This window comes from Saccostrea cucullata, unplaced genomic scaffold (assembly GCF_032062105.1).
Source record: "Saccostrea cucullata isolate Sc308-1 unplaced genomic scaffold, CSIRO_AGI_Scuc_v1 ctg704, whole genome shotgun sequence".
Classification (NCBI taxonomy): domain Eukaryota; kingdom Metazoa; phylum Mollusca; class Bivalvia; order Ostreida; family Ostreidae; genus Saccostrea; species Saccostrea cuccullata.
The window spans coordinates 69,868-85,620 of NW_026926216.1; the positions used below are offsets into that span (position 1 = coordinate 69,868).

At 33.5% G+C, this 15,753-nt stretch overlaps 1 protein-coding gene across 2 annotated transcripts in view; it reads right to left on the minus strand.

The window, feature by feature from the left end:
* Positions 1-13,537, minus strand: part of LOC134271130 (adenylyl cyclase-associated protein 1-like) — a 44,585-nt gene extending 31,048 nt beyond the window's left edge. Inside the window, exons 1-4 of one of the 2 annotated variants that reach the window (XM_062753380.1) lie at positions 13,016-13,537; positions 8,677-8,780; positions 7,490-7,567; positions 4,123-4,176 (exon numbers count right to left, since the gene is read on the minus strand). In XM_062753380.1, the coding sequence (XP_062609364.1) occupies positions 4,123-4,176; positions 7,490-7,567; positions 8,677-8,780; positions 13,016-13,457 (678 nt within the window). In that variant the 5' untranslated portion in view covers positions 13,458-13,537. The remainder of the gene's footprint in view (positions 1-4,122; positions 4,177-7,489; positions 7,568-8,676; positions 8,781-13,015) is intronic. The other variant, XM_062753381.1, reaches the window with a different exon arrangement.
* Between the last annotated feature and the right edge of the window lie 2,216 nt (positions 13,538-15,753).

The window sequence follows — 15,753 nt, forward strand, 5'->3', positions numbered from 1 at the left end:
TGTGCAACAAAGTCGTCAGCATTTTATTTGTCCTTTGAATGGGTGAAACGTTTTGAATGGCACTCTTATCGATGAATTTTACACTAAACCATGCTAAATTCTTGGATCTAGCTTTATTTACCCGCCGTTTCATCTAAAAACCGGAAGTGCGAGTTCGTAAATTTGAAATCTCGATCCCGACTCAAATTTGACATCGGAAAGAAAAAAATTGTTTTATTTTTTTCTAAAAGTTCAAAACCTTGAGCGGAGGGTTTGTAAAACTGAAAATAAAATAAATCCTGGCCTTAGATATGTAATTAGATCATTAGCATATTAACCAAGAGCAAAGGATAAGATGTTCAAAGAATTCATACATTTCACTATATAATCATTAAAGCCCCACCCTAAAACAAGAACCCCTGACCCTGGGGCCATAAAATTCACAATTTTGGTAGAGGCACTCTTGCTTATCATAACTATGTACTTAGTTAGTTTATTTAATACCCAGGAGCAGAGAACAAGATTTTCAAAGAATTAATGTATTTTCACTATATAATCAATAGAGCCCCACCCTAACACCAGAACCCCTGACCCTGGGGCCATAAAATTCACAACTTTGGTAGAGGCACTCTTGCTCATCATAACTAGGTACTTAGTTGGTTTATTTAATACCCAGGAGCAGAGAGGAAGATTTTCAAAGAAATAATGCATTTTCACTACCTACTTATTTAGCCCCGCCCTAGCACTAGAACCCCTGACCCCAGGGCCATGAATTTCACAATTTTGGTAGAGGACTCATTGCTGATTACAATCATTGGTTGAAATTGGTTCAGTGGTTGCAGAGAAGAAGCTGAAAATGTTCAAATGTTAACGCACGACGAACGACGCACGACGACGGACGAAAACAGATAGCAATAGGTCACCTGAGTTTACTCAGGTGACCTAAAAAAAATTAAAAGAATTAGGTCCAGAAAGGCAATTAAGAATTTTGTTTATGTATATGTAGTACATGTATATGTACATGTACTAAATGACCTATAGATCCTATGGACATAGAGCAAGTATTAATTTCCATAAATAACACATGTATATATTAAACCCTATATGCACAATGACACTATAATAAACAATTATATACTATTATACTTGTTAAATTATTTTCAATCATCCAAAAAGATTTTATTTTGACAGACAAGTGATAATTAGAATTTTATAATCGGTGTGTAAAATTAAAACCGGATCCGTTAAAGTATGGACCTTCCTTAAGAGCAAGGGCTTGGGATTGTGACCATTTTCAGACCATTTTGATCTCCTTTAAAAGGAGAGCTCCATATAAAGATATACAACAATGATCAAATTTTAACATGTTTAAAACTAAAATGTATGAAATTTTTCTTTGTCAAATGATAATTGACAGCTTAAAATATCATATCTAAGAATTTAAGTTATTAATTAATATCTGATTAATTTGTTGACCCCTCAGCCTCCTTAAAGTAATATGTTTAGCTGGAGTAAAGTTGATTCCCATCATCAAAAAGGCTAGAAACAAAGTATTAACAATATTATTCAGAATAATTAGTTCTTTAGTTACAGATCTGAACCAAAGCCTTCATTTCTGATCATACATGTAATATCCTGTACCATTGTATGAATACATCTTGATAATTAATTTCTGAGTTATAGTAGATTCAATCATGCACAGTTGAAATTTGAGAAACAGTCATGTTCAAAACTTCACTTTGAACATTTATTGCAGACTTGAAAAAAAATTGAATAAATTTTCAGTGGGCCTTCACTGCATGGTTTAAAATTTCAAAAGGAGAAACATAAAAAACAACTTTAAAGGTTCATTAATTTTGTATTGAAAACAAACTTTAAAAAAGATTTGAAACAAATGATCACAATTTTAGGTTTGAGGCTTTATTCTTTGGTCTAAATATATCTGTGTTCAAATTAACCAGACATAATCAAAAGTTCACAATCAAGGAAGCCTAAGTGTTTCACTCTCTACCCTGTCTCAACCCTGTCATTGGCTCGCATATATCACAATAATAAACACAAGAAATACTGAAATAGTGTGTTTGTTTTAATTCATTATTTTGTCCTTTAAGGAAGATACTAAGTTGATCTTAAGAACCAAAAGTAATCTTTTAAAATATCCTACATGTACTTGTTACTTTATTTAAAAAAAAATTGATGGGAGTCAATTGCAGAGGTGTCTAAAAGAGGAAAGAATGAAAGAAAAAGTGAGCAAGCTCACATACCCCACGCTCCCCAAAAACTCAAAGTGCTGAAAATCCCGGAAAAAATGAAAGAATCGGAATTTTCCGGTAATATGCACATCTACACATTGTGTCCTAAATATCTGCAAAGTTTGATGAAATTCTGTGCAGCGGTTTATGAGGAGTTGCGCTGACAAACTGTTCATCACTATATTCAAGATATCCCCAAAAATCTAAGTTGTAAAGTGCCGAAATTCCCAGAAAAATAAAGGATTCGGAATTTCCTGGTAAAATGCACATCTATACATTGTGTCCTAAATATCTGCAAAGTCTGACGAAATTCTGTGCAGCAGTTTATGAGGGGTCGCACTGACAAACTGTTCATCTGTATACTCAAGGTATGGCCAAAAATCTAATTTGAAAAGTGCCAAAATTCCCAGAAAAATAAAGGAATCGGAATTTCTTGGTAATTTGCACATCTACACACTGTGTCCTAAATATCTGCAAAGTTTGACGAAATTCTGTGCAGCGGTTTATGAGGAGTTGCGCTGACAAACTGTTCATCTCTATATTCAAGATATCCCCAAAAATCTAAGTTTTTAGTGCGGAATTTCCCGGAAAAAATAAGGAATCGGAATTTTCTGGTAATATGCACATCTACATATTGTGTCCTAAATATCTGCAAAGTTTGACGAAATTCTGTGCATTCTGTTTATGAGGAGTTGCGCTGACAAACTGTTCATCTCTATATTCAAGATATCCCCAAAAATCTAAGTTGAATAGTGTGGAAATTCCCAGAAAAAATAAAGGAATCGGAATTTCCTGGTAATATGCACATCTACACATTATGTCCTGAATACCTGCAAAGTTTGACGAAATTCTGTGCAGCGGTTTATGAGGAGTTGCGGTGACAAACTGTTCATCTCTATATAAAAGGTATGGCCAAAAACCTAAGTTTTGAGTGCGGAAATTCCCAGAAAAAATAATGGAATTGGGATTTCCTGGTAATATGCACATCTACACATTGTGTCCTTAATACCTGCAAAGTTTGACAAAATTCTGTGCAGCGGTTTATGAGGAGCTGCGCTGACAAACTGTTCATCTCTATATAAAAGGTATGGCCAAAAACCTAAGACTTTAGTGCGGAAATTCCCAGAAAAAATAATGGATTCGAAATTTCCTGGTAATATGCACATCTACACATTGTGTCCTAAATACCTGCAAAGTTTGATGAAATTCTGTGCAGCGGTTTATGAGGAGTTGCGCTGACAAACTGTTCATCTCTATGTGAAAGGTATGGCCAAAAACCTAAGTTTTTAGTGCGGAAATTCCCGGAAAAAATAAGGAATCGGAATTTCCTGGTAATATGCACATCTACATATTGTGTCCAAAATATCTGCAAAGTTTGACGAAATTCTGTGCAGCGGTTTATGAGGAATTGTGCTGACAAACTGTTCATCTCTATATAAAAGGTATGGCCAAATGCCTAAGTTAAAAAGTGCGGAATTTCCCGGAAAAAATAATGGAATCGGAATTTCCTGGCAATATGCACATCTACACATTGTGTCCTAAATACCTGCAAAGTTTGACGAAATTCTGTGCAGCGGTTTATGAGGAGTTGCGCTGACAAAAAAAAAGGACTGACTGACACTCTGATGGACGGGTCAAAAACATTATACCTCACGCAACTAGTTGCGTGGGGTATAATGACAAATCTGCACGAGAGATCAAGACAGTTTACGTTGTTAAATAATTCAGCTCTTTTTCAGTAAGCTGAAGAGCTTGGAAGAATTTATTAAGAAGACCTACTTGTTATTCTTAGGATTTTTTTTTTACTATTTTTCTTTTGCATAAAATTTCTTGAAAATAGCTTGAAACATTGGATTTTCATGAAACTTGGGAGATATGCAACATTACTTACCACTGCCTCTTCTATGTTTTTCTTAACTGGATCAAACAGCTTTTCCATCACAGGCTGAAAGGAAGTAATAAGAACTGATTATGTATATGTATCCAAATATCAAATGTTTTATTCTAGACAAAATTTGTTTTTTCTTTCATTTTGGGTATGCTGTACGGAAGCCCATTAGTGCCAACCTGTATATATAAAGGAAAAGCAATATATAAAAGCAAACCTCGATATATAAAGGAAATGCGATATATATAAACAAAACCTCGATATATATAAAGGAAATGCGATATATATAAACACAACTGGGATATATATAAAGGACATGCGATATATATAAACAAAACCTGGATATAAATATATAAAGGAAATGCGAAATATATAAACAAAACCTTGATATATATATAAAGAAAAGTGCGATATATATAAAGAGAAAATATTCCACTGCGTGACCTGTAGCGCTCGACTGTCCATCAAGATTATGTACAGATTAACTCCTGGCAGGGGGGAATCAGTTATACAGTACTCATTTATAACTTTCCCAGAATCGGCAAAATGTTGCTATGAAATAGTGTTTATTTGTTTGTACATGCATATGTCTATGAACTGTAATTGTAACATTACTTAAACTAATGCAATTAATTGAGAAGAAGAGCATTTACAGTGGTGGATCCAGGAATTTCGTAACGGGGGGGGGGGGGGGGGGGGGGCGCAGTAGAAGACAGAGGGGTCTGGTGGCTGTGCGGAATTTAGGATAATGGACCTATAAATTATATATACAAATATTTGAAACTGGGGGGGGGGGGGGGGGCGCACGCCCGGCGCGCTGGTCCTGGATCCGCCTTTGATTTCATTATTAGTATATATATTAATGAAATAAGTATACTATTTATCGTATTTTCTGTGCATTTATTGGCTTTACATGTATATGATCAACTTCGTTTTTACAACCTAGAGCTATCTTGTTTACTGTTTTACAAAAACTTAGGCGTATTACCATTTATCGTATTTTCTGTGCATTTATTGGCTTTACATGTATATGATCAACTTCGTTTTTACAACCTAGAGCTATCTTGTTTACTGTTTTACAAAAACTTAGGCGTATTACCTTCGGTTTCACGACCGAGAATTTATGAAAATAATAATGTTTAACAGGAAGTCTCTTTTTTGATGCCCTAATTCAAATTTATTTAAATTCATTTTGAAAATAATTAACTAGTATGCCCATTGATTGTTAAAAAAGAATCAATATCGTTCGGAATGGGAGAGAGGGGAAGGATGAAGGTACCCACTTCATTTGAATGTGAGGGAAGAAAGTGACAAGTAAAATTTTACTGTAATAATTTTAGGGTCTTTAATGGTGTGGAAAAAATATCAAGTATTTTGGAATTAATTAAAAGAAACGAATTAGTGCATGCACACTCACATAATTAAACTGCGGATTTTTGTCCCACGTCGTAAATTAAATCGATTTGAAATTCTCCATAACATAGTAAAACGTTAAAAAACTTATAAAGCATGATAAAACACACTTGTATGTTTGCACCGAATTATAGTTCGATTGAAAAGACCCCCAGCATTAATATACATTTTAAGCAGAAAAGTCTCTGAAGTCTTTGAAATGTAAATCAATTCAAGATTAATTCATTCACACACTGTAAATGGTACACATGGTACAGAAACATAAAAAAAACATATACCCTGGTATACATGTACATGTACAGTGGAGCAGACACAGACAACACTATTAATTTTAGAGATAAATGTACATAATTTTTCAAAGAATCAACATAATTTTGGCACATGAAGAAGAACAGCAGTTTTTTAGCTTTAGTTTTAATCATCATAATTACCAAGATACACAAATAAAGAAAACAACACACTGAATACTATCCTGAAACAGCCACATCAACTGATCGCAATCAAAACATTAGACCGGGAGCTGCTTATCGTATGTTGGCGAAGTCTCTGTTGTTATGAAGGTCATTAATTAAACATGTTAAAGGTCACGCAGTGGAAATTTTTCTCTTTATATATATCGAAGTTTTGTTTATATATTTCGCATTTCTCTTTATATATATCGCATTTGTCTTTATATATATATCGAGGTTTTGTTTATATATATCGCATTTCCTTTATATATATCGAAGTTGTGTTTATATATATTGCATTTCCTTTATATATATCGAGGTTTTGTTTATATATATCGCATTTCCTTTATATATCGAGGTTTGCTTTTATATATTGCTTTTCCTTTATATATACAGGTTGGCACTAATGGGCTTCCGTAATGCTGGGATTATCATGATCTCCACACTTTGTTTCGATAGCTGATAAATTGTCTTTAAGGGCACTGTAGACTTGAGGGTTATCAAAGGCTTGACTATTACATTTTCAAATGTTACAAAGATATAAAGTTATTTTCCATATCTCTGCATCAACCAACTAAACATCTGAATTATTGACTTGATGGTCATTTCCATAACATACTGGGTTATTTTTACCCAGTGTGATTTTTTTTTCCTTTCACACTTGAGAACAATTTTGCTCCATTTTATCACAGTTTTGTCTAAGAAATTATACAGTGTTCCTTGAATTTCCCCAATTTAAATCCACTCACCTGTGATTAAAGTACCGATAAAAGGGGTGAAAATAAAACAGAAGTGAAAGTACAGTGTAAGTAAACAAGCTTTTTTTCAAATTTTGTTTAGAAACTTTCAGTATAAGATAGTATTATTTTATGTTGTAAAGAATCAGGAATTTAATAATTTATATAAAGATGCAAATTAAGTCTATATATCTGCAAGTATTTTTGTATAATTATATACAATTTGTGTAAGAAATGCAAATACTTTTAATAGGTTTGCAATTTTTTAATAAATTTACAAGGAAATTAATATATTTTGTCCTATGAAATGTCTCATTTCAATTCAGAAAAGTTTTTTATAGCTCTGCCAATGAATTGGGTAAAAATAAATTTTTGTCACTAAATACATTTGGGATGAATTTCCTTGATGTTTACACAAACTCTTTTCATACCATCACCTATTTATCCTATGCCCCCATGGATATAACTCATTGGATATTTTTTTTATATCCCACAGTTGTGAAGTCACAATGGGTTATGCAGATGGATGAGGTAAAATGAAGTGTCATTTGTAAAGTCGTATATAAAAACAGTGTAAACACTGATAGTATTGTATAAAACATGGGATAAAATCTCCCATGATTTGAAGTTGGATATGATTTTTATCCAACTTGTTGTGTTTTTATCCCCTCACCTGGGCGCGGGGATAAAAAACACACAACTCAAATAAAGATCATATCCAACTACAAATCATGGGAGATCCTATATATATATATATCATGACTGACTTACCTCGCTGGGTTTTTTGCTTCTGGAGGCTACATATATGTAATCCCTCAGGTTCTTAAACCCTCTCTGGACGATATCTCCCTGGAAAATAATAAAGCTTGTTTTACCAAAGAGTAAGTTTGAATTGTAGCAAATGACAGAAAAAAGTTCTGTGTTGTTCTTTAGCTTTTAACAAATAGGAGAGAATTTTTTTTCATCAAGAATTACATTCTTAAACTACAGTATACATGTAGGTTTCTCCCATTACATGTACTGCAATACGTTTTATAATTCTGTACTTTGATTTTTGCTTTGGCTCTCTTAGCTAATATCTAATTGTGACATGACACATTATACTAGTCTACTAGTTTGTTCAGTACTAATGATTTATATACAGATAGCTTATAGAATTTAAGAGCCCTAAATGACCCCTGACCCTTAATTCATTCCATACTCACCACTGTCTTGACATTGCCATGGATTTTGTTGCTAAGTTCTACACTAATTCATTCCATATTCACCACTGTCTTGACATCGCCTTGGATTTTGTTGCTAATTTCTACACTAATTCATTTTGTACTCACCACTGTCTTAACATCGCCTTGGATTTTGTTGCTAAGTTCTACACTAATTCATTCCATACTCACCACTGTCTTGACATCACCTTGGATTTTGTTGCTAAGTTCTACACTAATTCATTCCGTACTCACCGCTGTCTTGACATCGCCTTGGATTTTGTTGCTAGTTCTACGCTAATTCATTTTGTACTCACGGCTGTCTTGACATCGCCTTGTATTTTGTTGCTAAGTTCTACACTAATTCATTCAGTACTCACCACTGTCTTGACATCACCTTGGATTTTGTTGCTAATTTCTACACTAATTCATTCCATACTCACCGCTGTCTTGACATCCTTGTATTTTGTTGCTAAGTTCTACACTAATTCATTCCATACTCACCACTGTCTTGACATCACCTTGGATTTTGTTGCTAATTTCTACACTAATTCATTCAGTACTCACCGCTGTCTTGACATCGCCTTGGATTTTGTTGCTAAGTTCTACACTAATTCATTCCGTACTCACCACTGTCTTGACATCGCCTTGTATTTTGTTGCTAATTTCTACACTAATTCATTCCGTACTCACCACTGTCTTGACATCACCTTGGATTTTGTTACTAAGTTCTACACTAATTCATTCAGTACTCACCGCTGTCTTGACATCGCCTTGGATTTTGTTGCTAAGTTCTACAAACTTGTCAACATTGCTTTTCATAATTTCATCGAAAGCACTAACACTCGGTGTGACTTCACCTAAAAGTAAAAGTATAAATTCAACACTCTCAAATATTTAATAATATTCAATATCATAAACATAAGAATATATTAAGGATGATTTCAACAGAATAGGGCCTGGCAAATCTATGAAAATGCAAAAAAAAAACTAAACAAACAAACGAGAGGCACATGGACCAGGTGGCTCACCTGAGAAACTTTGGTGCTGCCGCTCTTTACCAGATTTCCCCCTTTAATACCTATTGTGTCCCTGAGGACATAGCCCTTCATCTTAACAATTTAAACTCACCTTCACCAAAGGAAGCTTTGTAGCAAGTTTGGTTAAAATTGGCCCAGTGTTTCTTGAGAAGTTGAAAATGTGAAAAGTTTACAGACGGACGGACGACGGACAAAATGTGATCAGAAAAGCTCACTTGAGCTAAAAAATGCAATGTCTTAGACAAACCATACTAAGTGTATGAATCTTAAGATGGATCATTTGGTTATATTGTTACCAGGGTATTCAGCTTAAAAATATGAAGAAAAAAAATTAAAAAGAAGCTTACACATCAAAAACAAAATGTCAACAATATACATGACTATATAATGTTAAAATATAATGTTAAAACAAGTATTTTGTGTTTTTATATAAATGCTTCATTCATGCAAGTTTGGTCAAGAAAGTCTTTGAAAACCTTAACCCTGTCATTCATCTAGAAAAACTCAGATCCAGGACTATAAAGGAATGTTCCTTTCTGGAAGCTTGTTGCAGAAGGATTGACTGGGAAATGGAACCTGCTCTTAACATTTCATTTTATACCAGAGACACTATTACAAATATGTATCAATTATGCTGTATAGCATAAACTTGACTTTGATAAGGTGATCAACATTATATAAATGGTGCCTGTTTTGGAGGGTAACATTTGAAATTGACACCCCAAGGAAAACCATTGTCAATAACGCGTCAGCGGAGGTTGACAAAAATGTAAAATAAATGTTACCCTCCAAAACGCACCATTTATTTTATTAAAATGTATTATTGATTTAGGACGTCAGCAAAAAAATAACAACCGTTGATCGTCTTTACGTTCATGTATAGAAAGCTTTCACACTTACCGGTTCACTAATCTCCTAATTGTTTGTTTGATACTCGAATTAGAGTCATTTATCATATAAAGTTTTGTGTTTTTATATAAGCATGTTTCCTACACTCGCAAGCATGTATCGTCTGTCGTTTGTTGTTTTCAAGTAAGCTATATCGGACGCAAGCGTTTATTGACGCCAAGTTAAATACGGTTATTTCAAACGCGCAACTGACGTTTTGAGAATTCTACGGTTAACCGTAGGCGCATAATTTCCACGCATGTGGCATTACCGTTGTGTTACCCGGTGTCACGTGTGTTGCTAAGGCTAAGGGTAATCAATTATTGTTAACTGCGTCTAAACCAATCAGATTTTAGTAATTAACATGAAAGTATAATAAAAAAAATTATGATATAAAAAGTCCAAAAATTGATGAATTACATCATAGCCCCTCCCCCTCCCTCTCTCTCTCTTTATCAATTACACAACCTGAGATCCCAAACTTCTGAAATAGCTGTGTAAAGTACATGTAAAAAGACATAGCTGATTACATAATAAAGTCATTATAGTGTTACAATTTTTTGTAAAGGAAAATCTTGGGTTTATATTGAATGTGTAAACTTCATGTTCATATACATTGTGTGGATATACATGTACGAATAATCTAAATAATGTCACTCCTAAGAAGTCACAACAGTTTATGACAGCTTTAGTTGGATTACACTTCCTTATCAAGAAAACAAACAAATCTTTTATTATCTATAAACGGATGATCCTATCACCTTTTCTAACTTCAAGGATATGATTTCTTAGTGTCTAGTTGCTCTAGTATGACTATATTTATATGCAGGAAGTGAGACATTATTTGTTTTCAGAATATACATACTCAGCAAAACCCTTAAATACTGTGTAACATACAAGCTATCAAGCTTGTTTAAAAAAAGTTAAAATTCTTTCTGTCTTCACCCATCTCATTGAAATCTATAATGTCTTCCAAAGCACATATCTTTGTTTTGAATTTGTTCTGCATTGTTCTCTTTATGATATGTGTTTGTCCATCTGTCTGTGTGTACAATCACTTCATAGTTCTCTATTATTTGAAATTTTATATTTATAGTACAAAACAGATTTTATGTAAAACAATAAATACCCTGGTAATTCTTGTGTTTTGCTGCAGTCATGTAAAAATGTGATGACATATTGTGGTCCCTCCCTAGCCTGGGGGTGATGCAAACACATTTAAATTTTTAAATCTACAGTTGAACTACATTATGTAGTGAAGCTTTCACATTAGACTCATCTTTTCTGGTCCTATGCTTGTTAAGAATTTTAAAATATGCATTTTTTCCCAAATTTTTTATTGTTCCCCCTTAAAACAAGCACAGTAAGCTTAAAATTGTTCCATGGTTCTTTATGAAGCTAAAAATATGAAAAGTTTACCGATGACAGATAATTGACAGATCATGAATGCTAATTGACACCCTTTCATCAGAGCTTTGGTTCTGGTGAGCAAAACGTATGACTATTATTTCTCATTTTTTTTAATATACAGAAAGAATATACTAGAATCAATATCTGCAGAAGGCCCATGGGCCACATTACTCACTTGAGCACTTGAGCTATGAAAAATCCGAAATCAGTCATTATCAAAGTTTAAATAATTTTATAAATGTAGTCTGGAAGGAAATGGGAAGGGAGATCAAGTGTCAAGATTTGAATAAATCTGAATCTACACTACCAGAGGATGCTCCCCATAACATGAATATGACTTATCATGTGTTATGTCCATATTTCAAGAAATTTTCCTTGATTTAAGTGCAAAATCTCAAAAGCTTCATGAGATATTGCTCACAATTAAAGTTTAAGACACACAGAATGTATGGATGTATGACCTGTGTTTGATGCACCTTTGGACCTTGATGTAAAATCATGGTGTAATGCCTCTGTCATATGGAAAAATGTTATTGTGTTTGTGAATAAAAAGAAATCTTAACTGGTATTTTTTTTTAATTGCCATAGTCTCTTTCTGGATTTGTATTAATCTGTTAGTACTATAATAAGGTGCTGTGTGCCCCCCCCCCCCCCTTACAAAAAAAAAAAAAATCGAAACAAATTACTGATAAAATTGATACATATTCGAATAGGCCTATTAAAAAAAAAACAAAAGCTAATTTTCGGTAGTGGATGTTTGCAACGGATCATCATTATTTACAAAATGTGCGGAACAAATTTTTAGTTATAAAGTTTTTAAGAATTAATCTAGCCCTGCAGCCATATTTTCTTTGTATCTCTAGGAATTTTTTGGAGACTGATGACATGTCCATCTACAGTATTACCTCTGACATTGCTGCATATACAGCAGTAGTTCGTCTTCCGACCGATACAAGAAACTGCGTTTTTGCTGATTTTATGTCATAATATAGAACTTTTACATGTACTTACAAGAACACATTTGGTGACAATTAAAGGCCTATTTCATTTGAATAATCATTTTTTATAGTAAAATAAATCTGTATTAAAACTTTTAATGGATGAATAATTTAATCTCATGTGATCATAGGCATTTATGTCCAGCTGCATTTTCAATCCATATATACATGTATATTGAATAAAATATATTTTAAACAAATAGAAAACATTCTTTTCCAAGTGTTATTTATTTTTTTAAAGTGTGTAAAAGAGAGAGAGAGAGAGAGAGAGTAACTGACATACATGTACATCTGTGAAGAAATATATGTACAGTAATTTTATTGAGTTCATATTATGTTCAACCCAAATTTTCATTGCAGAAGCCACACTTTTTCCCAATATTACTTTTTCTATTGAAAAATTAAGCCACCCCCCCCCCCCCACACACACACACAGTTTATACTATGGTAAAGTTATATAAGGGAAATGTAGTATTGTATGCCAAGGAACTGGTACTGAAATAAGTGCTTTTTCAACTTTGGGCAAGGTTTCTCTTCGCTTGTCAACTTTTCCAGGAAGTGTTTAAAGACGATGCTACATGCCTGGCTAATTCGTATAGCTTTCTAGAAATACAGACCCTTTATAAAATAATTTATTATCTAAAAAAAAATGCAAACCATTTCCTTCTTTTAAAATTTTTAAATACAGCGTGTAAGTTGATCACTATTTTGTTGTCCACATAATTAATTACATGATGAGTTTATATATTTATACATTACCTCCATCACCCCCAGAGGAGGATTTACTGGGCACTGATACAGAGGATTTCTGGGCCAGGGTTTCCAGGCGTGTAGCCACCGCCTCCAGTCTATTGACAGCTGACTGTAACTCTGTAGAAGACATGATTCCGAACTCTTCCTTCTCCGTCTGCACTTCCTGTTCTTGTAGATTTTCACCTTGTTCAGGTACAGTCTGTAGAGGGGATACTTCCTTTTGTAGCTGAACTTCCTCTAGCTGACCTACTTCCTGTCTAGGATCTACTTTTACTTTCTCTTCTGGCTGTTTTAAATTGTTATGAAATCCCTCTGGCTGTGACTTGGTAGCTGATGATGAGGTAACCTCCTGTTTGCTGTGTGTATTTACTGGAATGTTGTCCTGGTGTTTTGTCTGTAAAGAGTCAACATCATCGTCATCATCAGACATAGCACAACAACACATCATTTTGATTGTCTCTAATTAATCCAGTTACCAAAAACAATAAGAAAACGGTGCTATAAACCACTGCTGAGATTGTTACTATTATGATTCACCAAAATATTTGCTGTGCAAGTCACTTCAATGATCAATCTAAAAAGATGCCCACATATATCTCAGGAGCAATCATTCTCCCAGCACATTCCAGGGTCTGCTAGTACACAACAACACACAAGCCACAGGTTAATAATGTAATACACTTGCTCCCAATTTCCACTGACTTCAAGCATAATAGCAGATCACTCTAGAGTTTACCAATGGCAGCAAAAAATCACACTAGTAATATGTCTGAACTCCCTAAATCCATGGCAACACCTTGCTAGATTTAGCAGAGTCTGTACAGAGATAGGTAACATATTTCACCAGTGTCAGTGTAATTATTATCCTCCCCCAATTAAACACCCATCAAGGCACAGCCCCCATCAGATTTACCTGCACTTTTCTCAGCACAATTTAATCACCCTGACTGGTAAATAAAAACCTTTATTGACATTCCACTTAATGTTACTGGCCTCAGGTAAGAAAACACAAGGGGGCCTTGCTTAAAAAATGTATGTTTACTAAATCCTCAGGTAAGAAGATGGATGTGGTAAAAAAAATTGATATATTTTTTTGTTTCAAGGTAAAACAAGAGGCCCATGGGCCATAATGCTCATCTGAATCACTTTGGCCCTGCTGTGTTAATCAGCAGATGTATATTTTTTTCCTCCAAATTATAATTTAAATTCATATAATGGTATTTTATGCTTCAAAATCTACCCCTCTTGTGCTTTACAATCTACTAAATCAAAGTTGAATGCAATCAACATTGGGATGCTTCAATATCAATAGAATCAAAATGGACCTGTTGCTTTCAGATATTTTCCCATGATAAATGCACTGTTAAACTTAATGCTCTCATTTTGGTCCAACCCAAACCCATGCTAACATTCATAATTAAACCCTTATAACTTAGGTTTATTAGATTAAGTGATCTTGCTACTCTTTAAACATGTAAAAAGACTTCTTACCATATATGAAACACATAAATTAACACCATAGTTAAACTCTGAACCATGAATGTAGCCTAAAACTACTGTATATATATAAGTAGAACTTTTAGCGAGGATTTAATTTTGGCATTATTTAGCTATGGTGCTGAGATTGCTAAAAATTATTTGTCTATTATTTGTCAAAGCTTCTTTAGTGAGCATTTTAAAATCACTAAAATTAAATCTCGCTAAAAATAAAATACCAATTTCTGAGGACAAATAGCTGAATTTGTGTCTCACTAAAATTTTTCTCCAGTGCCCTGCCTGTTCTTGACAGATTTGAACAAACTTAATTCTACACTACCAAATTATACTTCATAAAAATATCAGGACAAACATAAGGCTTTGCTGATGAGAAACTTTTGAAGAATATTAATTAACTAATTTAAATTAATTTCAATTTGATTCTAAACTACCACATGTTAATTAACTGAAAATTTTTATTTCCTACTTTTTAGCAAAACCCTTACTCCCAACCCAAGTAAACAAACAGGTCACATAAATTAATTTGAACCAATTTGATGCACTCTACAACTACCACAGTTAAAGGCTTCAAAAAAGAAAATATGGAAATAAGACCCAATACACATGCATCTGGTCATTGCACGTTGGGAATCTAAATGATATATTGATTCTTTTCCTTTTTATAACTTAAAAACACTAACTTTTTAGAAAAGAAGAAAATTTATTACGATTTCCGAAAATTGATAGTAGATTTGTAAATATGCATAGTTGAGCTTTTCATCAAATGCAATTGCTTAACATTATTATTATCTTTCTATAACATTTGATAAATTTTAAAAGCTATAAATATCGTTCTTTTATTTATGCACGTTTGTATACAGAGACAACCTGTCCCACCTCCATGCTGAAATGGATACTTTTTTCCTAGGAGAGTCAATTCACGGGGTCATTGAGTTTGAAGAAATGTAAATTTACAATATTTGAGGATGCTTCCTTATAAATATGACCAATTAAGGCATTGCTCTTTTTGAGAAGATTTTTTTCAAGATTTTTTTAATCCTATATTTATTCATATATTTAACCGTCATCCTCCAATGTGGCCCCACCCTACCCCCAGAGAATGATTTGAACAAATTTGAATCTACACTTCCTGAGGATGATTCCATTAAAAAAAACCCACATAACTGCATTGTTCTAGACATGGAAAAAACTCCCATATTCATGACTGTTTTTCTTAATTTTTCAAAGGAAATGAGAGTTTAAAATAT